Source organism: Orcinus orca, chromosome 2, assembly GCF_937001465.1.
Source record: "Orcinus orca chromosome 2, mOrcOrc1.1, whole genome shotgun sequence".
NCBI classification, from domain to species: domain Eukaryota; kingdom Metazoa; phylum Chordata; class Mammalia; order Artiodactyla; family Delphinidae; genus Orcinus; species Orcinus orca.
In genome coordinates this window covers 201,703,484-201,730,825 of record NC_064560.1, presented here as the reverse complement: position 1 = coordinate 201,730,825, position 27,342 = coordinate 201,703,484, and the positions used below count along the sequence as shown (strand labels likewise).

The following is a 27,342-nucleotide window of genomic DNA, read 5'->3' as shown; positions in this document are numbered from 1 at the left end:
CTCTCAAGATTTTACAAGGGAAAACACAGAGACCATCAGAGGACCTGTCCAAGTGGTCCCCATGAACCCACCACCACCAGCCCTTCTCCCTCCTATCACAAGGTCAGGCCTTCTTGCTGTGACCATCACTGGTAACCTTCAAAGCCAGATGAGTGAAATCTCCCCATTTCTTTTTCCCATCACCCACTGGGCATCTCTAATGGATATTCCCTCCAGCATTATCATATGATCTGGTCTCTAGACTTAATGGACCCCAATTATCTCCACAAAGGAAAAATAACTTTTTTTAGTTCTTGTGACCTAACACATTTTTCCTAGGGATAAATCGACCCTAACGACACATCTCCACCCACTGAAACATAAAACACCTGCTATATATCCTTCTATGTTAACATGAATTTGGCTGGATCTCCTCTAATCCACCAGCTCAAGAAGGGCAGGTCAGACGCTGGGGCATCTGTATAAATGCAGGACCTTCGTCCATCTGGTGAATAATGGGCCCACCTGGTTCTAGGTTTTAGATGCCATCCCTTCTGCTCCCCTACCCCACAGCGTATCAGCTCAAATTTCAGGTCCTGACAACAGGGTCCAGACTTGTCCTGTGATTCTTGCCCATATCACTGTGGTTGGCTCTCCTATTATCAACATTCAAGCAGGCAGATTATTTAGTATTTAATTTACTCTGCAAATATTATTGGAAAAGCTAGAAGAAGTATCGTACTGCGTTCAGGAAATAGTATGGAGTAAATATCTTCTCACAGGCAGCAGGCTCAACATCAGTCAGTGTACAGGTGAAATCACTGGGCTGTGGGAGACCTGACCTGCCCCAGACCCACAGGTGTGACCTCTCAGGGCAGGAGTGGAGCCAGGGCTACATGTACAGGGTGTCAGCCAGAGATGGGGACTCACATTGGTCTTTCTGGTTCCCAGCAGAAGTAACATCACTGATGACACTCATGTCAACATCCAACACCCCTGGCAACCCCACTATAAAGTTCAGACATCCCATTACCATCGTGATCCCGAATTTGCATCCTTGCAGACTGAAATGCAGATGGTGAGGCCACATCCTCAGTACCCACAGCGAGATGCGATGGAGCTGTGCTCTGCTCTCCAGCACCATTTACTTAAATGACCTCAGGCACAGTCCCAGGACTCACTGACCCAGGGACTCTGGAGAGCTGCTCTCACGTGGACTTTTTAAGGGAACCTGCTTCTTGAAGTGGGAGCTTTCCTCTGACCATGATACCCTCATACTCTGCAAGCCAATCACTGTGAAGGTTTACTTCTAAGAATCATGCATGTTCTCTCACCCAGTGCAGTGGGAACTGTGTTCCCTGACCTCTAGTGTCACTGGCTGTGACAGAGTTAGAAATGAACACTTCTAGAAGGAGTGAGTCTGTGCACTGTGACCAGGTCACCTGCCCAGCAGGTTGGAGTCCTGAGGGGCTTCCAGGAGCTGTCTGTTCTTACCCCTTGCTAGCCCTGGGGATTCCTCAATGTCCACCCGCAAGGAAGGAGCCCTGAAGCTCGCGGTGTTCCTCAAGACACTCAGTTGTGCACAGGAAACAGGCAAGTCAGGCTACTGGCCACGTCAGCAGTGCTGGGATCCATGACCATCTCAGCAAGAATGACTACCTTGTCCACAAAACACACGGTGTGTTTAGTTGTTAAGAGTAAATCCACCTCCAGAGCAACTCTTGATAATATTTAAACTGTTTCAGGTGAAGAAATGTTCACCCAAATTAAGCGAAACACGAAATCCGTTGTGAATTATGATAAACATTAAATTTTACCTGACTTTGTCTGAATTCAATGTCATTATTACATGTATGGTTTGTCTCAAGTACTTGTGCATCCAGGAAATAAACTTGAGGTAATGCAGAAAGGAAAAAACAAGAGTCTGTGTCTGACATCTTGGAGGACCCTGAATGTGTGATGGGTATTTATGTGAAATATAGACATCCATGGGATTAAAGTCTACTCCCCAAATCTGCCGTTAATCCTTGAGCACAGCTGACTTCCTGACTAGCCCTTCAGCATCATTTCATTCCTGGACACAGAGTCCCCCAGGCATAGGGAGGGGACCCCAGGTGGGGGCTGAGTTCTCTGAAGGCACAGTCAGCACCCTCCTCAGGTGGAGCCCCAGAGACTGGGACCTCCCTTCACTACCTTCTGCTTTTTATAGACTGGTCCCTCCCATATGCAAACATCCCCTTATGTCACAAGTTAAAAACAAAGTACCTGTTCACTTAAATTCGGGTTTCTCCTCATGCTTGAAGAGAATTTCTGGGCTTCAGGAATCTCATCTGCAAGAAGATGAATCCACTGTGGTTCTTCCTCTTCCTGGTGTCAGCTCCCAGAGGTGAGTTTCTCAGGGATTCAGACGTGAACACATGGGGAAGCTGCATCTGAGCCCATGAGTCACCGTGTTTCTCTCTGTCCACAGGTGCCCTGTCCCAGGTGCAGCTGCAGGAGTCGGGACCCAGCCTGGTGAAGCCCTCACAGACCCTCTCCCTCACCTGCACTGTCTCTGGATTCTCATTAACCAGCTATGGTGTAGCCTGGGTCCGACAGCCTCCAGGAAAGGGGCTGGAGTGGGTTGGTAACATGTGGAATGATGGAGACACATATTATAACCCAACTCTTAAGTCCCGGCTCAGCATCACCAGGGACACCTCCAAGAGCCAAGTCTACTTATCGCTGAGCAGCCTGACAACTGAGGACACAGCCGTGTATTACTGTGCAAGAGACACAGTGAGGGGAAGTCAGTGTGAGCCCAGACACAAACCTCCCTGCACGGAGGCCCGTTACCACCAGGGGTCGCACAGGACCCACCAAGTACAGGGCTGAGGCCTGGGGCAGCTGCAGATAGGGGCTGGGAGGGAATTCTTGTTAGAACCTGTGCTTTCCTATTCCTGCCCAGGAGCTCCACCAGAGACCCTGTTCTGTATCTAATGTTTCATTGCTGTGGATTATGAAGTGTCTAGAAAATTTGTGTGCATGTATATATTTGCTTAATTTTTATTATAGTTGTGTATATATATATTCATATGCACAGACACATTTAATACTCAAGAATTAAGGTTGTTTTTCATTTCTTTATTTACCTTTTTCTCAAAGGAGCTCAGAACAACCCTGCGGCTCACCATAATTTTCAATTTCAGCCTGAAGTTCGTGAAACATGTAAATATCCTGAGAGTGCACATGAGACTTTTAAACAGTATTAATTGTTTTGCTTTTGTAGATGTGGAAGGAGAGACACACCGTCCTGCTTTCAAGCAACCTGCACAAACATTTTGAATTCTGCAGCAGGCAGTGTTATAGACTCTAACGCCAGAGTGCTCCAATACTGCACATGCAATTATCCTCGTTATTCACAGATTGAATATCTGCAAATTCACCTACTTCTAGCTTTTATGAGCACCCCAAAATAAATACTGTCATTTTCTGGTCATCACGGACATTTACAATGTGGCCAGTTGTGTGAATCACCCAACACACTCATACACACACAAACACACACACACACAGACACACACACACACACACACACACACACACATTCCCAGTGGTGGTCAGTCAAGGTGATGCTCCCTTTTCTTGTTTCAATTCCCATCCTGTAATTGAGCACTTTCTGGGCTCAAATTAGTGCCATGCTTTTCACATTTCTGTGATTCTTGGCGATTGTTTAAAGTAGTCCCAGGCATAGGGCTGAGGAAAGTCTAGTGTCCCTACGCACAAATGGCTGTGAGTGGACTTAGGGAAAATATACATGAGACATCAGCTTCATTCAGGCATGCGTTATATGGCCATGGGTGGTGAAATGATACTCATGTCTCCAATATGCAGCTCACCCAAAACCTGAAGACAAAACTCGCTGCTGCATATGGGATGCAGCCTTGGAAACTTGCCTTAATTCCAAATACAGCCTGGCAAGTGGGGGCTTATGACCAAGAAGACGGTGGGGTGGAGTGCACTGGAAATTATTCACAGAAGAAATACAAGCTAAGGGGATTCTGGTTACATAGACTCAAAAGGATTCTTGCTAAAGGGAGACCAGGGTGATCAGATACCATGTGGGTGATAGGAGGTTTGATGGCTTTGATCAAATACTGCGGGTGATCAGAGTTCAAGGGTAGGGGGTTCTCATAATTCTCACTTAGCAGGGCTCTTGACAAAACCTGGCCATGCACATATAAACACAGAAGCCCACAGGTCAAGACTAGTTGAGAAGAGAATTAGAAGGATCCTGTTGGCTAAGGGGTGGTCAGGGGTCTTTGTCACACTTAAGAAGAGGAATAATGAACACACAAGTAAACCAGGGATGCACACAGACACACAGAGAAAAGACCATCTGAGGACTCAGTGAGAAAACGTCCATCTGCAAGCAAAGGAGAAAGGCCTGAGAAGGACCCAAACCTGCTGACACCGTGACCTTCGACTTCTTGCCTCCAGGCCTGAGAGGAATCCATTGCTGTTGTTTAATCCACCCAGTCTGTTATTCTGTAATGGCCACACTAGCCAACTAGTACACCTGTAATATAGACGCAGATAGACATATATGGAAATGTAAGTATCGTACTGGAAAAGAATCATCACCCATTCTTCAGAGGTGACATGAAGCGGTGTCCACCCTGGATCTCAGCCAGCACCCTCCTCCACAGCCCTAGAGAAGGACCAGCCGTGACCATCTTTATATGGAATCATGCTTCCACCTGCACATCACACCCAGGCTCAAGGGGAAAGCACAGCACCTGTGCTACTCAGAGTCAGTGCTCTATCTTCACTGACATAACTCTGTGAAAGTCAAAGCATTAATCAAAATGAACATGGAAATCTTCTCGTCATTCCTCCTCTTGCGGGCATCCCTCAGCTGTGAGCATCTCCTGGGTCTGAGGAACGTGGAGTTATGGGGTGACATCTGTGAACTGGGTGTCTCCTTGTTTCTCCTTCGCCAGGTGTCATGTCCCAGGTGCTGGTGCAGGAATCGGGCCCAGGACTATTGGAGACCCTCTCCCCTACCCGCTCAGTCTCTGGATTCTCCATCACAAACAGTGCTGGCTGCTGGGACTGGATCCCTCAACCCCCAGGGAAAGGGCTGAGGTGACTGGGGTGCTTTGGTTCTGGGAATAGCACAGCATACAAGATGTCTCTCCAGAAATGACTCTCCACCTCCAGAGACACCTCACAAATTCAGTTTTCTCTGCAGCTCAGCTCCGTGATGACCTAGGACACAGCCCTGTGTTACAGTCCCAGTTGGTTCAGTGAGAAGTCAGGGGGAGTCCAGACACGACCCTCCCTGCAGGGGTCGTTCCAACCACCAGGGGACGTTCAGGGTCATCTGGAAACAAGAGGACCCATTTCAGGGCAGGTGCAGAGGTTGGGATGGAGGGATTTTCTCTCAGAAGCTGTGGTTTCTCCACTGGATCATTGCCACCCCGGAAGCCTCATCCACAATGATTCCAGGGAACTTCTTTGTCTCTAATCTTGAGACTTTTTCATGGAGTCAGGCTTGTCTGTCTTTCCCCATCTATCTTTGGAAGAGCTGCACAGAAATATTTCTCCATGACACCTTTATTTGAAGGTTAGGTCACTACTTTCTGTTATTAGTTGTCAAGTTCTTAATCGTTTAATGACATAAATAATTTTTACTGTTGAACTTTAAATCTGCTTTCCAGCATCAGATGGATTTCCAATTCCTCTCATCCTGACAATCTCTCCAGTCCTGTCTGATGCAATGCCTTTCACTTGAATAGAATGAGTCATGTTGATATTCGGAAATTGATGTCCATACAGCACTGCAGTCATTTTCTCCTCATAGGACATTTTGAAATGTCGAGACACAGTCTGGGCTGTAATATGTGGACTGTGTTTCCTATACCTTTTTATCTAGTGTGGAGTTTGAAAATAGATAATTAGATAAAACAGAGAGATAGATAAAAGGGAACAGAAACAAGTATATCTAATCGTATGGAAAATAACCATAAAAACTGACTACATAACCCATATTTAGGGAGTGGTAAAGGCTCGAAGGTGTAAAGATGATACAAGAACCCGTATGAAGTTATTTGTATTAACGTAAATATTTTTAAATCTTTTGTAAATACTTTTCTAGCTCACTCCTCGATCCCATGGTGAGTGTCTGGTTTTCTCTCTGAGAAATTGACAAATATATTCCGATTGGCGGCCACTGGCATCCTTCCAGCAAGCGGATGAGGGGCCTTTTGCTCTACATCATCCCCAATACTTAAATTTTTTTTATTTTGTGTTTTAACTGTTGTAATAAGTGAGTAGCAGTATTTCAACATCGTGTTATTTTATGTTTCCTTAATGAAGAATCCTTTTAAAACCTTTATCTCTTCTATGTATAAGTATCTTCAGATCACTGGCACTGTGTACATTATCTTCATTATTTGTTGCTGTTGTTGAGCTGTTAATTTGCTGTATATTCATGATACAAGTCCATATGAATATGATACTAGAAAGCACATTCTCCAAGTCTGTGCCTAATTCCCTTATCAGTGAAGTTATTTTTACTATAGCTATTGTTGTCTTCAGAACAGAATTTTTAATGGATACTGAATAATTACAAATTTATATGATGAATGATGTTTGGTGTATTATATCTAAAAATTCATCATGTAACTCAAGGGCACCCATAATTTCTGCCATGTCCATACTCCAGGCCACTTTCAGGGATGAAGGGTTAAGTTCACCTTCTTGAAGGGAGGATGACCATCATGAGGTACCTGAAGTTATTCCTTAAGGGACATTTATCCTACCTTCCCCATTAGATATATTTATTCAATCTCTTTATATAAGTATGAATCAAGGTATTTGTTTCATACCAGGTGTTGAGGTAATATACTAAGGCATTTTCTTTGCTTCTGTAATTGTGACCACTTGTCAGCCACGGGGAGCTCTTTCAGATTGTCTCCTGTATCCTCTCTACGAGCACCCATCCATTTGTGTGAAGATTTCCTCACTTTCTGGTGCTACAAGAATCTGCAGGACAATCATGTGTATTCTCTTCTCTGGCCCTAGAATTAGCCATGCCTCAGCTGAGTTGTGGATCCTTTTCTGGAGAATAGTAATAGGAATCAGAAGATTGGGTATTAGGATACTAATGCTGGTGTCCTGTCTACTGGGAGCATTGGCTCTAGACCCTATAAGCTAAAAGACCTTGGAAATATATCTGTGTGCACTACCCCATGGATACACACACACGTCTGCAACTAGCTCTGTATCTCACCTTCTGACCTGTGTTAAGGTAAATGTGAGACAATTCTTACATCTCCAATCCTAGAGCAACATCACATGGTTGAATCTAGACTTTCCACCTTGCTTGTCTGTTACTTTCCATCCAACAGTAAGAAACCTGTCTCCACCGATGCCATCCAGCTACTAATTGTTCAATTCCACATGCACAGTAGTAACTGAATGCTTAGCCTGACTCCTGATGGAAATACCGTTATCCACCAGGCTCTAGTGCTTACGTGCAGTGGCTTAGAACTTAGCCTTCAGACTCCACTCATTTCCAAAGTCACTTAGGTCAAAACCTACTTTCCCACCTTCTCCAGCCATGTTAATTCATAGATTCACTATGATATTAGCTATCATCTTTACAGTGTGCATCGTTCCATCCTTCATTCTCTGAACTTCTAAATGAAATTTATATTTATATTAAAAAGGTTCTCCTATTACTGTATATATTTTGACAAATTCATAGTGCAATGATTCCACTACTGCAATTTCATTGAGAAGAATTTCACCATCCTTAAATATTGCCCATGTTTCACTTACCAAAAACCTTCTCCCAAATTCCTGCTAAATGCTCATCTGATTGGCTTATATATAGACTTGCGTTTTCCCAAATGTGAAATAGGTGAAATTGAACGTCTTCAGACTGATTTTTTAATTAGCAATATGCATTTAAGATTCCCTCATGTCGTTTCATGGTATAATAGTTTAATATTTAAATTGCTGAATACAATTCCACAGCATGGATACGTCACGCATTGTTTATGTACTAATTTTTGGAAGAACGTATTTGTGGCTTCCAATTTTTCTCAATTGTAAATAAAGAGACCACAATAATTCATGTACAGTCGATGATGGAGCTCTAAGTATCAACACACTTATGTAAATATTATGAGCATGACTCCTGGGATCTTACATTACGCTCTGTCTATGTGTGTAAGTGACCGCGCGGAGGAAGGGCTCTGATGCAGAGACCACTCAGCTGACCCAATATCGTGCTGAAAGGAAGTCAGAACCCAAGCAACGTCCACACGAGGTGGACCCAAGGCCCAGCCCTCAGACCCAGCTGAGCCCCCAGCCTACAGTCAGGGTCACCCTCCCTTACATGTGAGTGTGCATCATAGGAGCAGATCCTGTAGCTGAACTTGAGCCTTGCACAGCGACCCTGCATCGGGCAGGGTGGGCTTCTCCTCCAGGCCCTCCCTAAGCAGAGACAGTGAACAAAATAAAGAGCTGCTGTCAGTGTAAACTGTCAGGGGTTGTGGCAGGGTTTTGTCCGTCATTCAGCACCTGGAACATAATTATTCATTCCCCCATGTGATCCTATTTCATATGTGGTAAGTATATGGCACAGTGGGACTGGATGAGGGGACAAAGGTCGCACTGTGAGCGGAGATGCTATGAAACAGTGCAGATCCAAGTCCAGGGCCAAGGTCCTCCTCCCCAGGATGCAGAAGGACCTAAGAGCTCAGGCAGGAATCCTGGGCTGTCCCAGGTAGGAAGACACACCTGTGTGGATAGACAGGTAACACCATCTGACTCACACTTTAGCAGGACCACGCTGACACTGGCGAGGTAGTTAGGAGACGTTGGAACACTATTACACCCTAACCATACTGGACCTCAAGGCATCCATTTCTAGTTCAATCTTGTAGTAGTTTTTATTCCATTCAGCAGCCTATGTCAAGATTAACATTTTATTCTTTGTTATTCTGTGAGCATTTGTCTCTCTCCAAGATTTAAATTTGTTGCTGTCTTAGTTCTATAATTATCTGATATATTGGTGAGATTTTGATAATGTGCAACTTGCCCCATTTTGAGGCTGTTTTAAGAACACTAAATAAGAAGCATTTTCTCAGCTTCTCATCTCTCTGCGTCTCCAAGACGAGTATCAGCTTTATTGTAACACCCAGAAACTGGAAAGAGTTCCAATATCACACATCAGCTTAATAAATAAGCCAATCGTGCTATGATCATTCTTGAAATGCAACCTGTTATTAAAACCAAGGATTCTTGATACACACGAAAACATGAGAGTATTCACAAATATTTGTGCTGAGTAAAATAAGCCATGACAAAAAAATATATATATTTTTTTGTTTTGAACTTATGTTATGTTCACAGTTTTATAAATTCTAGAAAATGAGAAGTAACCTGAAGTAACAAGGGAAGATCAACGGTGATGTGGGGACAGGATGGAAGACAACAAGGGACAGGAAGGAGGAAACCCAGAAACTACTGAAAATAATGAGAGGAATTGATTTGTTCTCTCCTGATAATGCTTATGCCTCCGTCAGTATTCATCACAGTGTTCATTCTGAGTGTGTGCACTTTGTTACATGTCAAGAACCTCATTAAAGTAATTACAAATAAAGGAATGCATGACATGGGAGGGAAGGAGTGAAGGGAAGATACTGAAACATAAGAGACTCTTGAAAATACTTCTCATCAACGCTGACCACCTCCATATATTTTAGGTAAACACAAGAAGAGAGCAAAGTCATCATGACTTCATTACAGGAGGGGGATCTGCAAACCTCACCCAGAAACTCCAACTCTGTCCTCTAGTAGGTTCCAGGGAGCAGCCTGGCCCAGAGCTCAGGAGCAGATGCTGGATCTAACGGTCACCCCATGTTTCTCCTTGGACACTACACACACCCTCCATTCCTCTGGGTGTAGTTTACACCTCTAACATGAGGGTAACAATGACAGCTACATGACGGGATGTGATTGCATATGTAAAATGACATATGGGTCCTAAGGGTTTACTCTGGAACAATCACACAATGAAAGTTATATTTCCCAGTGGCTATCAACACCACAAAATCCAAGACTCTCACACCTGCTCTGAGACCCTGCCCTTTCTGAAGACATTCAACGACATAGCCTCTTATATACTACAAGGTCATGCAAATAGGGTCCTTCCTCTGCTGATATAAAGCAACCCCAGCCCTGACCCTGCAGCTCTGGGAGAGGAGCTCCAGCCCGGGATTTCCACGTGCCCAATTCGGGATCCGGACAGAACACTCACCATGGACTTTGGGCTGAGCTGGGTTGTCCTTGTGGCTATTTTACAAGGTAATTTATGGAGAGCAAGAGATACTGAGGATGTGAATGGATATGAGTGAGGGAATCAGTGGATGTGTGACAATCTCCTGACCAGGATGTCTCTGTGTTTGCAGGTGTGCAGTGTGAGGTGCAGCTGGTGGAGTCTGGGGGAGGCTTGGTGAAGCCTGGGGCGTCTCTGAGACTTTCCTGTGCCGCCTCTGGATTTACTTTTGATGATTATGCCATGAGCTGGGTCCGCCAAGCTCCAGGGAAGGGGCTGGAGTGGATCTCAGTTATTAGTTGGGATGGTGGTAGCACATACTATGCAGACGCTGTGAAGGGCCGATTCACCATCTCCAGAGACAACTCCAAGAACACGCTGTATCTGCAAATGAACAGCCTGAGATCTGAGGACACGGCCGTGTATTACTGTGCGAAAGATACACAGTGAGGGGAAGTCAGTGTGAGTCCAGACACAAACCTCCTTGCAGGGAGACAGGAGGGGGGATGCAGGGGGAACTCAGGACATACAACTGGGTGTTTCAGCCCCAGGAGCAGGTGCAGATGGTAGTTAAGGGCTGCTTTCCTCTAAGGGTCTGGGGTTTCCTCTCCATATAGGAGTTTTCCCTGGGGAACCTCTCTGTATTCCTCCATGGTTCTTGACTTACACATTCAGTCTCTGAATTAGAAAGCCTTTTCAAATTTCGGGGAAAAATGTCATATATGAAAGTCCGAGACTCAAAGCTATATATTCAGGTTTTCCCTTGTCTAATTCTTGTCTAAATTGACCCGTTTCAAAACTATCCCAGCGGATGTATAAACAGTTAAACATATTCTTCCTTCCTCATTGTGATATCTCAGCCCTGCCCTACTGTAGACCAGCTGTCCCTGCCAGGATGCTGGCTGTTGACTTGCTGCTAACCTCTTGCATGAGAAGCATAAATGCGCTTAGCAGGCCCGGATCCTCAGGGGGTCGCTGGGAAAGATGCCAGTTAGAGGGGACGTGGGTGGGGGTGTTTCTACATGTGCTCCTTGCTATATAGAATCCCTATATGCTTATATAACACCTGCATCCTCTTCTACTGTGCAGTTTATTTTATGTGAAATATTCACCGTCACAGCTATTACCAATAGACACATATGTAGTTGGTAGGGAAAGTTTACAGTCAGGTGGATAATAACATGAATTTTCACAAGCTGCTGAAAACAAATCTATTCTCCTTTCTTCACCACAGCATCTTACGTGAGCACTAAAATGCAGGAAAGTCCCACAGCTTCTCCTTCCAGGAAGAGTCCTGCAGCCTCACTATGCAGGCCCACCTCCGTCCAGGAACCCCTGCAGGAGCGAACATAACCAGGGTGGAGATGCCCAGGCCTGGACAGGAGGCCTCGCTGTGTCCTGATGTGTGCTCTCCAGCACATCACCTGCCAAGTCCAGGCTGCACTTTAGCTTCACATCTGTAAGATGCAGGTAAACCGACACCTACATCACATGTTTGGTGTGCATATGTAGAAACAAAATAATAAAAAAGGCCCTGAGTGTTGGGGTCCAGGGTAGGCCACCCCTAAATATGCCTCCAAGTGATGTAAGACTCCAAGTGACGTAAGACGTAAGACCCACTACAGTGACACTCTGAATTTCCTCCAAGTCACCCTGAAACGAGAAATAAACCTCCCATGTGAAAGGTGCTCTCCCTCATTTCGGTGTGGAAGTGAAACGGTCCTTCACCTCGTGCTCTCCACCTGCCTTTTTCTGTAGAAACAATTTAGCCAAAGAATAAGTTTAATCAGAGAAGTGAGCAAATGCAGAAAGAAAGGAAAACTCTCCAGTAAGACTAAATAATAATAGTTTGGTCATTCAGCAAATAAAGGACCTTTAGTTCCTCCTCAAGGGCTGCAGATAATATTCTTGTCCATGTCCCCTGAGCCGTCTTATAGATACTGAACCTCCCACCAGGAGGAAGAAGTTAACTGCATGATGACCAGACTGTAGCCATGACATAAGCTGCCACAATTGCAAGAACTGGCCTCAAAGAAATGGGAACAAACCGATCCTGGACCTGAAGATTAACTCTACTTAAAACAATCAACATGAGGCTGATCACCACATGACCAACTGCAAGATGACTGTCACAGCTGACTCTGCCGTTTCTGCCCGTAGCCCCTCCTTCCGCCTATTAAAGCCCTTTCCCACAGACGCTCAGTGCGGGGTGGCCTTTGGAGAGAAGTCAGTCCCCCACCCCCGGGTGCAGGCAGCCAAAATAAAGCAAACTTTCCTTTCACCAACTTTGCCTCTTTATTGGCCTTTCAGCACCGAGCAGCCGGACCCTGCTTTCCATTGCAGAGGGACATCTTATCACCAGGGATGGGAATTCAGGCCTGGAAGTCCCGATGAACAAATCTTGCTCCTTCTTTAATGACTCCGCCAGCCCAAACCCTGCTCAGGTTCTTCACTAATTGAGCACTAAAAGCATACATTTCCTCACAATTCCTCACAAATATTGCATCTTTGTCTAAACATATAAAAGCTGCCTGCTTTGGTCACTTCTGGGTCCATTTCTATGGCCCATCTATGCCCATGGTTAAATTTTTTTTCTCCTGTTAATCTGTCTTTGTCAATTTTGTTATCAGTCCAGCCTCAGGAACTCAGGAGGGGCAGAGGAGGAGATTTCCCTCCTGACATGTCCAAGTTGTCTTCTGTTCAGCCTCACGCTGTACAACCTCTTAGGAACCTCAGTTCTCACGGCCACTGTCACTCTGCTGACATCACCTTGCCAGGTGTGTTTTTCTGGCATCTCTTTTGTGCATTTCCATCTCACCATTCGATATTTCTTCCAAATCGGTGTTACATTTCAGTGTCCATTGTCTGGTGTACACAGTTTATTAGTCATTCCCTATGAAAGGACATCTTGGTCTTTTCCAAATTGTGGCAAATATGAATAAAGCTAAGTGAGCATCGTGTGCAGGGTTTTCTCTGGACTAAAGTCTTACTGTCTTTCAGATACATACAAAGGAGCACTATTGCTGAAACACAGATAAGAGTATGTTTAGTTTTGCAGGAAGCCCCCAAAATGTCTCCCAAGGTGCACCCTGTTCTGCATCCCCACCAGCTGTGAATGGACCCCCTGCTGCTTCACATCCTGCAGGTGTTTAAGGTTCTCAGAGTCCTGATCTGATCCACTCTGGTAAGTTTTCAGGGATATGTCCTTGTTCTCATTGGCACTTCCCTGTGACATATGTTCTCCCACAGCCTTATATGCAAACTCTTTGTCTTTTTGGTCAGGTGTCTGTTAAGGGTTTTAGCCCATTTTTTAATCCTTTTGTTTCTTTCTTATTGTTGAGTTTAAGGCTTCTTGGTACATATTAGATAACAATCACATATACTAGATATGTCTTTTGGAAATATTTTCTGCGAATCTCTAGCTTGCATTTGGGTAAATTTTAAATGTATTTTTTTTTTGCTTCTCAATTATTACTTGTTGTGTTTCTATTACAATGAAAAGTGAAGTTAAACATTCACTTCCTAAGCCATGGGAACTTCATGTGGGAACATGTCACAGTACACTAAAAGGCCTCTTTCAGATACCACAAGGATGGAGTAGGTAAACAGAGGAAGCACTTCTTCAGAGATGCTACTCTGGAAAAGTAGAAATGTACCAACGTACCATCCTTCCTGTGTTGCTGGTGAGAACTGTGCTGCGTGTCCACAGAGACACAGATCCTTGATGAGAGAGTGAGATTTCATCAGTAAGGTTGACCGTTTCCTAACAATAAATTTTACCCGTGATGGATCTGAGTTTATGAATGATTGTTACTTGAGTGATTCAATGGATTTAGCAAAGGTTGAAAACAAAATCAATTCCTTGAATTATTATTATTAATTTTAATTTATGTTGCCCCAGAGAAGAGCTTGACAATTACAATTTCAGTAACACATTTCCAAAATTTTTAATTATACCTCTTAAAATTTAGACACCATATTGTTTCATAATAAATGTTTCATCTGCATCCCTTACATTTGAAACTGGATTCCAAGTGGATCTAGAAGATGAAATGTGAGGACAGCGAATGTCTCTACATTCAGTAACATCTAAGGCAAAAAATCTAATATGACACGAGGACGCTGCTGATTTCTAAGTATAGTTCCTGCTTCTTCTTTGCTCAATGATTCCAGCAAAGGTACAAAATGACCTAAACCATCTGGTCTCAATGCTCCTGAAGTCCACACCTCATTCTGAGCTTATACCATCAAGATTTCATAAGGGAAAACACAGAGACCATCAGAAGGACCTGTCCACGTCGCCCCCATGAAGCCACCACCATCAGCCCTTCTCCCTCCTATCACAATGGTCAGGCCCTCTTGTTGTGATCATCACTGGTAACTGGCAAAGCAAGATGACTGAAATTTCCCCACTTTTTTTCCTATCACCCACTGGGTGTCTCTAATGGATATTCCGTCCAGCATTATCATATGATCCAGACATAATTCCCTCCAATTTTCTCCACAAAGGAAAAATAAATTTTTTTAGTCCTGGTGACCTTACACATTTTTCCTAGCGTTAAATGGACCCTAACAACACATCCTCAACCACTGAAGCATAAAGACACCTGCTATATATCCTTCTATGTTAACATGAATTTGGATGGATCTCCTCTAATCCACCAGCTCAAGAAGGGCAGGTCAGATGCTGGGGCATCTGTACAAATACAGGCCCTTCTTCCACCTGGTGAATAATGGGCCCACCTGGTTCTAGGTTTTAGATGCCATCCCTTCCATTCTCCTATCACACAGCGTATGAGCTCGATATTCAGGTCCTGACAACAGGGTCCAGACTTGTCCTGTGATTCTTGCCCATATTACTTTGTTCGGCTCTCCTATTATCGACATTCAAGCAGACAGATGCTTTAGTATTTAATTTACTCTGCAAATATTATTGCAAAAGGTAGAAGAAGTATAGTACTGTGTTCATGAAATAGTATGCAGTAAATATCTTCTCATAGAAGGCAGGCTCGACATCAGTCAGTGTACAGGTGAAATCACTGGGCTGATGGAGACCTGACCTGCCCCAGACCCACAGGTGTGACCTCTCAGGGCAGGAGTGGAGCCAGGGCTACATGTACAGGGTGTCAGCCAGAGATGGGGACTCACATTGGTCTTTCTGGTTCCCAGGAGATGTAACATCACTGATGACACTCATGTCAACATTCAGCACCCCTGGCAACCCCACTATAAATATCAGACATACCATTACCATCGTGATCCCCAGTTTACATCCTTGCAGACTGAAATGCAGATGGTGAGGCCACATCCTCAGTGCCCACAGCGAGATGCGATGGAGCTGTGCTCTGCTCTCCAGCACCACTTACTGATGTGACCTCAGGCACAGTCCCAGGACTCAGTGACCCAGGGACTCGGGAGAGCTGCTCTCCAGTGGTCTTTTCAAGGGAAACTGCTTCCTGAGGTGAGGACTTTCCTTTCACAATGACACCCTCACACTCTGCAAGCCATTCACTGTGAAGGTTTACTTCCAAGAATCATCCATGTTCTCTCACCCAGTGCAGTGGGAACTGTGTTCCCTGAGTTCCAATGTCACTGGCTGTGACAGGGAGAGTAAAAATGAACACTTCTAGAAGGAGTGAGTCTGTGCACTGTGACCAGGTCACCTGCCCAGCATGTTGGAGTCCTGAGGAGCTTCCAAGAGCTGTCTGTTCTTAGGCCTTGCTAGCCCTGGGGATTCCCCAACGTCCACATGCAAGGAAGGGGCCCTGAAGCTCGCGGTGTTCCTGCAGACACTCAGTTGTGCACAGGAAACAGGCAAGTCAGGCTTCAGACCATGTCAGTAGTGCTGGGATCCATGACCATCTCAGCAAGAATGACTACCTTGTCCACAAAATACACGGTGTGTTTAGTTGTTAAGAGTAAATCCACCTACAGAGCAACTCTTGATAACATTTAAACTGTTTCAGGTGAGGAAATGTTCACCCAAGTTAAGGGACACACGAAATCCGTTGTGAATTATGATAAACATTAAATTTTACCTGACTCTGTCTGAATTCAATGTCATTATTACATGTACGGTTTGTCTCAAATACTTGCGCATCCAGGATATAAACTTGAGGTAATGCAGAAAGGAAAAAACAAGAGTCTGTGTCTGACATCTTGGAGGACCCTGAATGTGTGATGGATATTTATGTGAAATATAGACATCCATGGGATTAAAGTCTATTCCCCAAATCTGCCGTTAATCCTTGAGCACAGCTGACTTCCTGACTAGCCCTTCAGCATCATTTCATTCCTGGACACAGAGTCCCCAGGCATAGGGAGGGGACCCCAGGTGGGGGCTGAGTTCTCTGAGGGCACAGTCAGCACCCTCCTCAGGTGGAGTCCCAGAGACTGGGACCTCCCTTCACTACTTTCTGCTTTTTATAAAAAGGTCCCTCCCTTATGCAAATATCCCCTTAGACCACAAGGTAAAAACAAAGTACCTGTTCACTTAAATTCGGGTTTCTCCTCATGCTTGAAGAGAATTTCTGGGCTACATGAATCCCATCTGCAAGAAGATGAATCCACTGTGGTTCTTCCTCTTCCTGGTGTCAGCTCCCAGAGGTGAGTTTCTCAGGGATTCAGACGTGAACACTTGGGGAAGCTGCATCTGAGCCCATGAGTCACCGTGGTTCTCTCTGTCCACAGGTGTCCTGTCCCAGGTGCAGCTGCAGGAGTCGGGACCCAGCCTGGTGAAGCCCTCACAGACCCTCTCCCTCACCTGCACTGTCTCAGGATTCTCATTAACCAGCTATTATGTAGCCTGGGTCCGGCAGGCTCCAGGAAAGGGGCTGGAGTCGGTTGGGGTGATATATGGTGGTGGTGGAAGTGCATATTATAACCCAACTCTTAAGTCCCGGCTCAGCATCACCAGGGACACCTCCAAGAGCCAAGTCTACTTATCGCTGAGCAGCCTGACAACTGAGGACACAGCCGTGTATTACTGTGCGAGAGACACAGTGAGGGGAAGTCAGTGTGAGCCCAGACACAAACCTCCCTGCACGGATGCCCGTTACCACCAGGGGTCGCACAGGACCCAACAAGTACAGGGCTGTGACGTGCAGTAGGTGAATATATGAGCTGGGAGGGAATTCGTGTTAGAACCTGTGCTTTCCTCTTCCTGCCCAGGAGCTCCACCAGAGACCCTGTTCTGTATCCTAATGTTTCATTGTTGTGGATTATGAAGTGTCTAGAAAGTTTTGTGTGCATGTACATATTTGCTTAATTTTTATTTTTATTATAGTTGTGTATATATATATATTCATTTGCACAGACACATTTAATACTCAAGAATTAAGGTTGTTTTTCATTTCTTTATTTACCTTTTTCTCAAAGGAGCTCAGAACAACCCTGTGGCTCACCATAATTTTCAATTTCAGCCTGAAGTTCGTGAAACTTGTAAATATCCTGAGAGTGCACATGAGACTTTTAAACAGTATTAATTGTTGTCTTGCTTTTGTAGATGTGGAAGGAAGAGACACACCGTCCTGCTTTCAGGCAACCTGCACAAGCATTCTGAATTCTGCAGCAGGCAGTGTTATAGACTCTAACGCCAGAGTGCTCCAATACTGCACATGCAATTATCCTCGTTATTCACAGATTCAATATCTGCAAATTCACCTACTTCTGGCTTTTATGAGCACCACAAAATAAATACTGTCAATTTTGTGGTCATTCACGGACATTAAGAATGTGGCCGGTTGTTTGAATCAGGCAACACACATGCGTGCGCGCGCACACACACACACACACACACACACACACACACACACACACACACACACACACACATTCCCAGCTGAGGTCAGTCAAGGTGATGCTCTCTTTTCTTGTTTCAACTCCCGTCCTGTAATTGAGCACTTTCCGGGGTCAAATTAGTGCCATGCTTTTCACAGTTCTGTGATTCTTGGCAATTGTTTAAAGTAGTCCCAGGCATACAGCTGAGGAACAGTCTAGTGTCCCTATGCACAAACGGCTGTGAGTGGACTTAGGGAAAATATACATGAGACATCAGCTTCATTCAGGCATGCGTTATATGGCCATGGGTGGTGAAATGATACTCATGTCTCCAATATGCAGCTCACCCAAAACCTGAAGACAAAACTCGCTGCTGCATATGGGTTGCAGCCTTGGAAACTTGCCTTAATTCCAAATACAGCCTGGCAAGTGGGGGCTTATGGCCAAGAAGACGGTGGGGTGGAGTGGACTGGAAATTATTAAGAGAAGAAATACAAGCTAAGGGGATTCTGGTTACATAGACTCAAAAGGATTCTTGCTAAAGGGAGACCAGGGTGATCAGATACCATGTGGGTGATAGGGGGTTTGATGGCTTTGATCAAATACTGAGGGTGATCAGAGTTCAAGGGAAGGGGATTCTCATTATTCTCACTTAGCAGGGCTCTTGACAAAACCTGGCCATGCACATATAAACACAGAAGCCCACAGGTCAAGACTAGTTGAGAAGAGAATTGCAAGGAGCCTGTTGGCTAAGGGGTGGTCAGGGGTCTTTGTCACACTTAAGAAGAGGAATAATGAACATACAAGTAAAGCACGGATGCACACAGACACACAGAGAAAAGACCATCTGAGGACTCAGTGAGAAGACGTCCATCTGCAAGCAAAGGAGAAAGGCCTGAGAAGGACCCAAACCTGCTGACACCGTGACCTTCGACTTCTTGCCTCCAGGCCTGAGAGGAATCCATTGCTGTTCTTTAATCCACCCAATCTGTTATTCTGTAATGGCCACACTAGCCAACGAGTACACCTGTAATATAGACGCAGATGGACATATATGGAAATGTAAGTATCGTATTGGAAAAGAAACATCACCCATTCTTCAGAGGTGACATGAAGCGGTGTCCACCCTGGATCTCAGCCAGCACCCTCCTCCACAGCCCTAGAGAAGGACCAGCCGCGACCATCTTTATATGGAATCATGCTTTCACCTGCACATCACACCCAGGCTCAAGGGGAAAGCACAGCACCTGTGCTACTCAGAGTCAGGGTTCTCATCTTCACTGACATAACTCTCTGAAAGTCAAAGCATTGATCAAAATGAACATGAAAATCTTCTGGTCATTCCTCCTCTTGCGGGCATCCCTCAGCTGTGAGCATCTCCTGGGTCTGAGGAACGTGGAATTATGGGATGACATCTGTGAAGTGGGTGTCTCCTTGATTCTCCTTCGCAGGCGTACTGTCCCAGGTGCTGCTGCAGGAATCGGGCCCAGGACTATTGAAGACCCTCTCCCTTACCCGCTCAGTCTCTGGATTCTCCATCACAAACGTTGCTGACTGCTGGGACTGGATCCCTCAGCCCCCAGAGAAAGGGCTGGGGTGACTGGGGTGCTTTGGTTTTGGGAATAGCACAGCACACAGGCTGTCTCTCCAGAAATGACTCTCCACCTCAGAGACAGCTCACAAATTCTGTGTTTCCTGCAGCTCAGCTCTGTGATGACCTAGGACACAGCCCTGTGTTACTGTCCCAGGAGGCCCAGTGAGAAGTCAGGGTTAGTCCAGACAGGACCCTCCCTGCAGGGGCCGCTCCAACCACCAGTGGGCGATCAGGGTCATCAGGAAACAAGAGGACCCATTTCAGGGCTGGTGCAGAGGATGTCACGGAGGGATTTTCTCTCAGAAGCTGTGGTTTCTCCACTGGACCATTGCCGCCCTTGAAAGCCTCATCCACTATGATTCCAGGGAACTTTCTTGTCTCTAAACTTGAGACTTTTTCGTGGAGTCAGGCTTGTCTGTCTTTCCCCATCTATCTTAGGAAGAGACACACAGAAATATTTCTCCAAGAGACCTTTATTTGAAGGTTAGGTCACTACTTTCTGTTAATAGTTGTCAAGTTTTTAATCATTTAATGACATAAATAATTTTTACTGTTGAACTTTAAATCTGCTTTCCAGCATCAGATGGATTTCCAATTCCTCTCATCCTGACAATCTCTCCAGTCCTGTCTGATGCAATGCCTTTCACTTGAATAGAATGAGTCATGTTGATATTCGGAAATTGACGTCCATACAGCACTGTAGTCATTCTCTGCTCGGGGGACCTTTGGAAATGTCGGGACACAGGCTGGGTGTAACATGTAGGCTGTGTTGCCTGCACCTTGTTATCTAGTGTGGAGATTGATAATAGAAATTTAGATAAAATAGAAAGATAGATAAAAGAGAACAGAAACAGGTATATAATCATCGTATGGAAAATAACCATAAAAACTGACTACATAATCCATTTTTAGGGAGTGGTAACGGCTCGAAGGTGTAAAGATGATACAAGCACACGTATGAAGTTATTTGAATAAACATAAATATTCAAACAAATTTGGTAAATACTTTTCCAGCGCACTCCTCAATCCCATGGTGAGTGTCTGGTTTTCTCTCTGAGAAATTGACAAATATATTCCGATTGGCGGCCACTGGCATCCTTCCAGCAAGCGGATGAGGGCCTTTTGCTCTACATCATCCCCAGTATTTAAATTTTTTTTTATTTTGTGCTTTCACTGTTGTAATAAGTGAGTAGCAGTATTTCATCGTCGTGTTATTTTATGTTTCCTTAATGAAGAATCCTTTTAAAACCTTTATCTCTTCTATGTGTAGGTATCTTCAAATCACTGGCACAGTGTACATTATTTTCATTGTTTATTTCTGTCGTTGAGCTGTTAATTTGCTGTATATTCATGATACAAGTCCTTATGAATATGATACTAGAAAGCACATTCTCCAAGTCTGTGCCTAATTCCCTTATCAGTGAAGTTATTCTTTCTGTTGCTATTGTTGTTTTCAGAACAGAATTTTTAATGGATACTGAAAAATTACAAATTTATATGATGAATGATGTTTGGTGTATTATATCTAAAAATTCATCATGTAACTCAAGGGCGCCCATAATTTCTGCCATGTCCATACTCCAGGCCACTTTCAGGGATGGAGGGTTAAGTTCACCTTCTTGAAGGGAGGATGACCATGATGAGGTACCTGAAGTTATTCCTTAAGGGAGATTTATCCTACCTTCCCCATTAGATATATTTATTCAATCTCTTTATATAAGTACGAGTCAAGGTATTTGTTTCATACCATGTGTTGAGGTTATATACTAAGGCATTTTCTTTGCTTCTGTAATTGTGACCACTTGTCAGCCATGAGGAGCTCTTTCAGATTGTCTCCTGTATCCTCTTTACAGGCATCCATCCATTTGTGTGAAGACTTCCTCACTTTCTGGTGTTACAAGAAACTGCAGGACAATCATGTGTATTCTCTTCTCCAGCCCTAGAATTAGCCATGCCTCAGCCGAGTTGCGGATCCTTTTCTGGAGAATAGTAATAGGAATCAGAAGATTGGGTATTAGGATACTAATGCTGGTGTCCTGTCTACTGGGAGCATTGGCTCTAGACCCTATAAGCTAAAAGACTTTGGAAATATATCTGTGTGCACTACCCCACGTATACACACACATGTCTGCAACTAGCTCTGTATCTCACCTTCTGACCTGTGTTAAGGTAAATGTCAGACAATTCTTACATCTCCAATCCTAGTGCAACAACACATGGTTAAATCCAGATTTTCCACCTTGCTTGTCTGTTACTTTCCATCCAACAGTGAGAAGCCTGGCTCCACCGATGCCATTCAGCTACTAATTGTTCAATTCCACATGCACAGTAGTAACTGAATGCTTAGCCTGACTCCTGATGGAAATACTGTTATCCACCAGGCTCTAGTGCTTACGTGCAGTGGCTTAGAACTTAGCCTTCAGACTCCACTCATTTCCAAAGTCACTTAGGTCAAAACCTACTTTCCCACCTTCTCCAGCCATGTTAATTCATAGATTCACTATGATATTAGCTATCATCTTTACAGTGTGCATCGTTCCATCCTTCAGTCTCTGAACTTCTAAATGAAATTTATATTTATATTAAAAAGGTTCTCCTCTTACTGCATATATTTTGACAAATTCATAGTGCAATGATTCCACCACTGCAATTTCATTGAGAAGAATTTCACTATCCTTAAATATTGTCCATGTTTATCTTATGAAAAACCTTCTCTAAAATTCCTGCTAAATGCTTATCTTATTGGTTTATATATAGACTTGCCTTTTCCCAAAGGTGAAATAGATGAAACTGAACATTTTCAGACCGATTTTTTAATTAGCAGTATGCATTTAGGATTCCCTCATGTCGTTTCATGGTATAATAGTTTAATATTTAGATTGCTGAATACAATTTCACAGCATGGATACATCACTCATTGTTTATCTGCTAATTTTTGGAAGAACGTATTTGTGGCTTCCAATTTTTCTCAATTGTAAATGAAGAGACCACAATAATTCATGGGCAGTCAATGATGGAGCTCTAAGTATCAAGTCACTTATGTAAATATTACGAGCATGACGTTGGGGTCTTACATTAAGCTCTGTCTAGGTGTGTGACTGCGTGGAGAAAGTGCTCTGATGCAGAGACCACTCAGCTGAACCAGGCATCGTACTGAAAGGATGTCAGAGCCCAGGCAATGTCCACACAAGGTGGACACAAGGCCCAGCACTCAGACTTGGCTGAGCCCCCAGCCTACAGTCAGGGTAACCCTCCCTTACACGTGAGTGTGCATCAGGGGAGCAGGTCCTGTATCTGAACTTGAGCCTCTCACAGCGACCCTGCATGGGGCAGGGTGGGCTTCTCCTCCAGGCCCTCCCTAAGCAGAGACGGTGAACAAAATAAAGAGCTGCTGTCAGTAGAAACTGTCAGGGGTTGTGGCAGGGTTTTCTGCATCAGTCAGCACCTGGAACATTCTTATTCATTTCCGCGTGCGATCCTATTTCATATGTGGTAAGTATATGGCACAGTGGGACTGGATGAGGGGACAAAGGTCACACTGTGAACGGAGATGCTATGAAACAGTGCAGATCCAAGTCCAGGGCCAAGGTCCTCCCCAGGATGCTGGAGGACCTAACAGCTCAGGCAGGAATCCTGCGCTGTCCCAGGTAGGAAGACACACATGTGTCGGTATAGAGGTAACACCATCTGACTCACACTTTAGCAGGACCACGCTGACACTGGCGAGATAGTTACTTAGAAGACCTTGGGACACTATTACATCCTAACCACACTCGACCTCAAAGCATCCATTTCTAGTTTAATCTTGTAGTAGTTTTTATTCCATTCAGCAGCCTATGGCAGCATTAACAATCTTAGTCTTTGTTATTCTGTGAGCACTTGTCTCTCTCCAAGATTTAAATTTGTTGCTGTCTTAGTTCTATAATTATCTGATATATTGGTGAGATTTTGATAATGTGCAACTTGCCCCATTTTGAGGCTGTTTTAAGAACACTAAATAAGAAGCATTTTCTCAGCTTCTCATCTCTCTGCGTCTCCAAGACGAGTATCAGCTTTATTGTAACACCCAGAAACTGGAAAGAGTTCCAATATCACACATCAGCTTAATAAATAAGCCAATCGTGCTATGATCATTCTTGAAATGCAACCTGTTATTAAAACCAAGGATTCTTGATACACACAAAAACATGAGAGTATTCACAAATATTTGTGCAGAGTAAAATAAGCCATGAAAATAAATATATATGTATATATTTTTTGTTTTGAACTTATATTATGTTCCCAATTTTATAAATTCTACAAAATGAAAAGTAACCAGAAGGAACAAGGGAAGATCAACGGTGATGTGGGGACAGGATGGAAGATAACAAGGGACAGGAAGGAGGAAACCCAGAAACTACTGAAAATAATGTGAGGAATTGATTTGTTCTCTCCTGATAATGCTTATGCCTCCGTCAGTATTCATCACAGTGTTCATTCTGAGTGTGTGCGCTTTGTTACATGTCAAGAACCTCATTAAAGTAATTACAAATGAAGAAATGCATGACATGGGAGGGAAGGAGTGAAGGGAAGATACTGAAACATAAGAGACTCTTGAAAATACTTCTCATCAACCCTGAACCTCTCCATATGTTTTAGGTAAACACGAGAAGAGAGCAAAGTCATCATGACCTCATTACAGGAGGGGGATCTGCAAACCTCACCCGGCAACTCCAACTCTGTCCTCTAGTAGGTTCCAGGGAGCAGCCTGGCCCAGAGCTCAGGAGCAGATGCTGGATCTAACGGTCACCCCATGTTTCTCCTTGGACACTACACACACCCTCCATTCCTCTGGGTGTAGTTTACACCTCTAACATGAGGGTAACAATGACAGCTACACGACGGGACGTGAGTGCATATGTAAGATGACATATGGGTCCTAAGGGTTTACTCTGGAACAATCACACGATGAAAGTTATATTTCCCAGTTGCTATCAACACCACAAAATCCAAGACTCTCACACCTGCTCTGAGACCCTGCCCTTTCTGAGGACATTCAACGACGTAGCCTCTTATATACTAGAAGGTCATGCAAATAGGGTCCTTCCTCTGCTGATATAAAGCAGCCCCAGCCCTGACCCTGCAGCTCTGGGAGAGGAGCTCCAGCCCCAGATTCCCACGTGCTCCCATTCGGGGTTCAGGACAGAACACTCACCATGGACTTTGGGCTGAGCTGGGTTGTCCTTGTGGCTATTTTACAAGGTAATTTATGGAGAGCAAGAGACACTGAGGATGTGAGTGGCTATGAGTGAGGGAATCAGTGGATGTTTGACAATCTCCTGACCAGGATGTCTCTGTGTTTGCAGGTGTGCAGTGTGAGGTGCAGCTGGTGGAGTCTGGGGGAGGCTTGGTGAAGCCTGGGGCGTCTCTGAGACTTTCCTGTGCAGCCTCTGGATTCACCTTCAGTAGCTATGCCATGAGCTGGGTCCGCCAGGCTCCAGGGAAGAGGCTGGAGTGGATCTCAGTTATTAGTTGGAGTGGTGGTAGCACATACTATGCAGACTCTGTGAAGGGCCGATTCACCATCTCCAGAGACAACTCCAAGAACACGCTGTATCTGCAAATGAACAGCCTGAGATCTGAGGACACTGCCGTGTATTACTGTGCGAAAGATACACAGTGAGGGGAAGTCAGTGTGAGCCCAGACACAAACCTCCTTGCAGGGAGACAGGAGGGGGGATGCAGGGGGCACTCAGGACATACAAGTGTATGTTTCAGCCCCAGGAGCAGATGCAGATGGTAGTTAAGGGCTGCTTTCCTCTAAGGGTCTGGGGTTTCCTCTCCATATAGCGGTTTTCCCTGGGGAACCTCTCTGTACTCATCCATGGTTGTTTACTTACACATTCAGTCTCTCAATTACAAACACCTTTCGAAATAGGAGAATAAGTGACATATATGAAAGGCAGAGGCTCAAAGTTATATATTCAGGATTTCCCTTGTCTAAATCTTGTCTAAACTGACCCATTTCAAAACTATCCCAGCGGATGTATAAAGAGTTGAACATATTCTTCCTTCCTCATTGTGATATCTCAGCCCTGCCCTACTGTAGACCAGCTGTCCCTGCCAGGATGCTGGCTGTTGACTTGCTGCTAACCTCTTGCATGAGAAGCATAAATGCGCTGAGCAGCCCCGGATCCTCAGGGGGTCGCTGGGAAAGATGTCAGTTAGAGGGCACGTGGGTGAGGGTGTTTCTACATGTGCTCCTTGCTATAAGAATCCCTATATGCTTATATAAGACCTGCATCCCCTTCTACTGTGCAGTTTATTTTATGTCAAAGATTCATCATCAAAGCTATTACCGATAGACACATATGTAGTTGGTAGGGAAAGTTTACAGTCAGGTGGATAATAACATGAATTTTCAGAAGCTGCTGAAAACAAATCTATTCTCCTTTCTTCACCACAGCATCTTACGTGAGCACTAAAATGCAAGAAAGTCCTACAGATTCTCCTTCCAGGAAGAGTCCTGCAGCCTCACTATGCAGGCCCTCCTCCGTCCAGGAACCCCTGCAGGAGCGAACATAACCAGGGTGGAGACGCCCAGGCCTGGACAGGAGGCCTCGCTGTGTCCTGATGTGTGCTCTCCAGCACATCACCTGCCAAGTCCAGGCTGCACTTTAGCTTCACATCTGTAAGATGCAGGTAAACCGACACCTACATCACATGCTTGGTGTGCATATGTAGAAACAAAATAATAAAAGAGGCCCTGAGTGTTGGGGTCCAGGGTAGGCCACCCCTAAATATGCCTCCAAGTGACTTAAGACAGAGCGCACTACAGGGACACTCTGAATTTCCTCCAAGTCACCCTGAAGCGAGAAATAAACGTCCCATGAGAAAGGTGCTCTCCCCCATCTAGGCGTGGAAGTGAAACGATCCTTCACCTCGTGCTCTCCACCTGCCTTTTTTCTGTAGAAAACATTTAGCCAAACAATAATTTTAATCAGAAAAGTGAGCAAATGCAGAAAGAAGGGAAAACTCTCCAATAAGACTAAATAATAATAGTTTGGTCATTCAGCAAATAAAGGACATTTAGTTCCTCCTCAAGGGCTATATATAATATTCTTGTCCATGGCCCCTGAGCCGTCTTATAGATACTGAACCTCCCACCAGGAGGAAGAAGTTAACTCCATGATGACCAGACTGTAGCCATGACATAAGCTGCCACAATTGCAAGAACTGGCCTCAAACAAATGGGAACAAACCGACCCTGGACCTGAAGATTAACTCTACTTAAAACAATCAAGAGGAGGCTGATCAGACCACCACATGACCAACTGCAAGACGACTGTCACAGTTCACTCTGCCATTTCTGCCCGTAGCCCCTCCTTCTGCCTATAAAAGTGCTTTCCCACAGATGCTCAGTGCAGGGTGGCCTTTGGAGAGAAGTCAGTCCCCCACCCCCGGGTGCAGGCAGCCAAAATAAAGCAAACTTTCCTTTCACCAACTTTGCCTCTTTATTGGTTTTTCAGGACCCAGCAGCCGGACCCTGCTTTCCTTTGCAGAGGGACACTCTTATCACCAGGGATGGGAATTCAGGCCTGCAACCTTCTATGAATAACCTTGCTTCTATGAACAACCTTGCTCCTTCTTTAATGACTACGCCAGCCCAAACCCTGCT

General features: G+C 44.7%; 4 gene segments (V, D, J or C); all 4 read left to right on the top strand.

Moving 5' to 3' along the window:
• LOC101277626 (Ig mu chain C region membrane-bound form-like) overlaps positions 1-27,342 on the top strand; it is a 296,190-nt gene that overhangs the window by 135,447 nt on the left and 133,401 nt on the right.
• The window catches only part of LOC101287043 (immunoglobulin heavy variable 4-38-2-like), a 195,574-nt gene that overhangs the window by 45,632 nt on the left and 122,600 nt on the right, over positions 1-27,342 (top strand). The window contains 1 exon segment of the V gene segment in view: positions 2,450-2,757. Coding sequence covers positions 2,450-2,757 — 308 coding nt within the window.
• Positions 1-27,342, top strand: part of LOC117200138 (immunoglobulin heavy variable 3-23-like) — a 107,545-nt gene that overhangs the window by 52,208 nt on the left and 27,995 nt on the right.
• LOC105748033 (immunoglobulin gamma-1 heavy chain-like) overlaps positions 10,281-27,342 on the top strand; it is a 201,023-nt gene continuing 183,961 nt past the window's right edge. Inside the window, 2 exon segments of the C gene segment in view lie at positions 10,281-10,341; positions 10,446-10,758. Of these exon segments, the coding sequence occupies positions 10,296-10,341; positions 10,446-10,758 (359 nt within the window).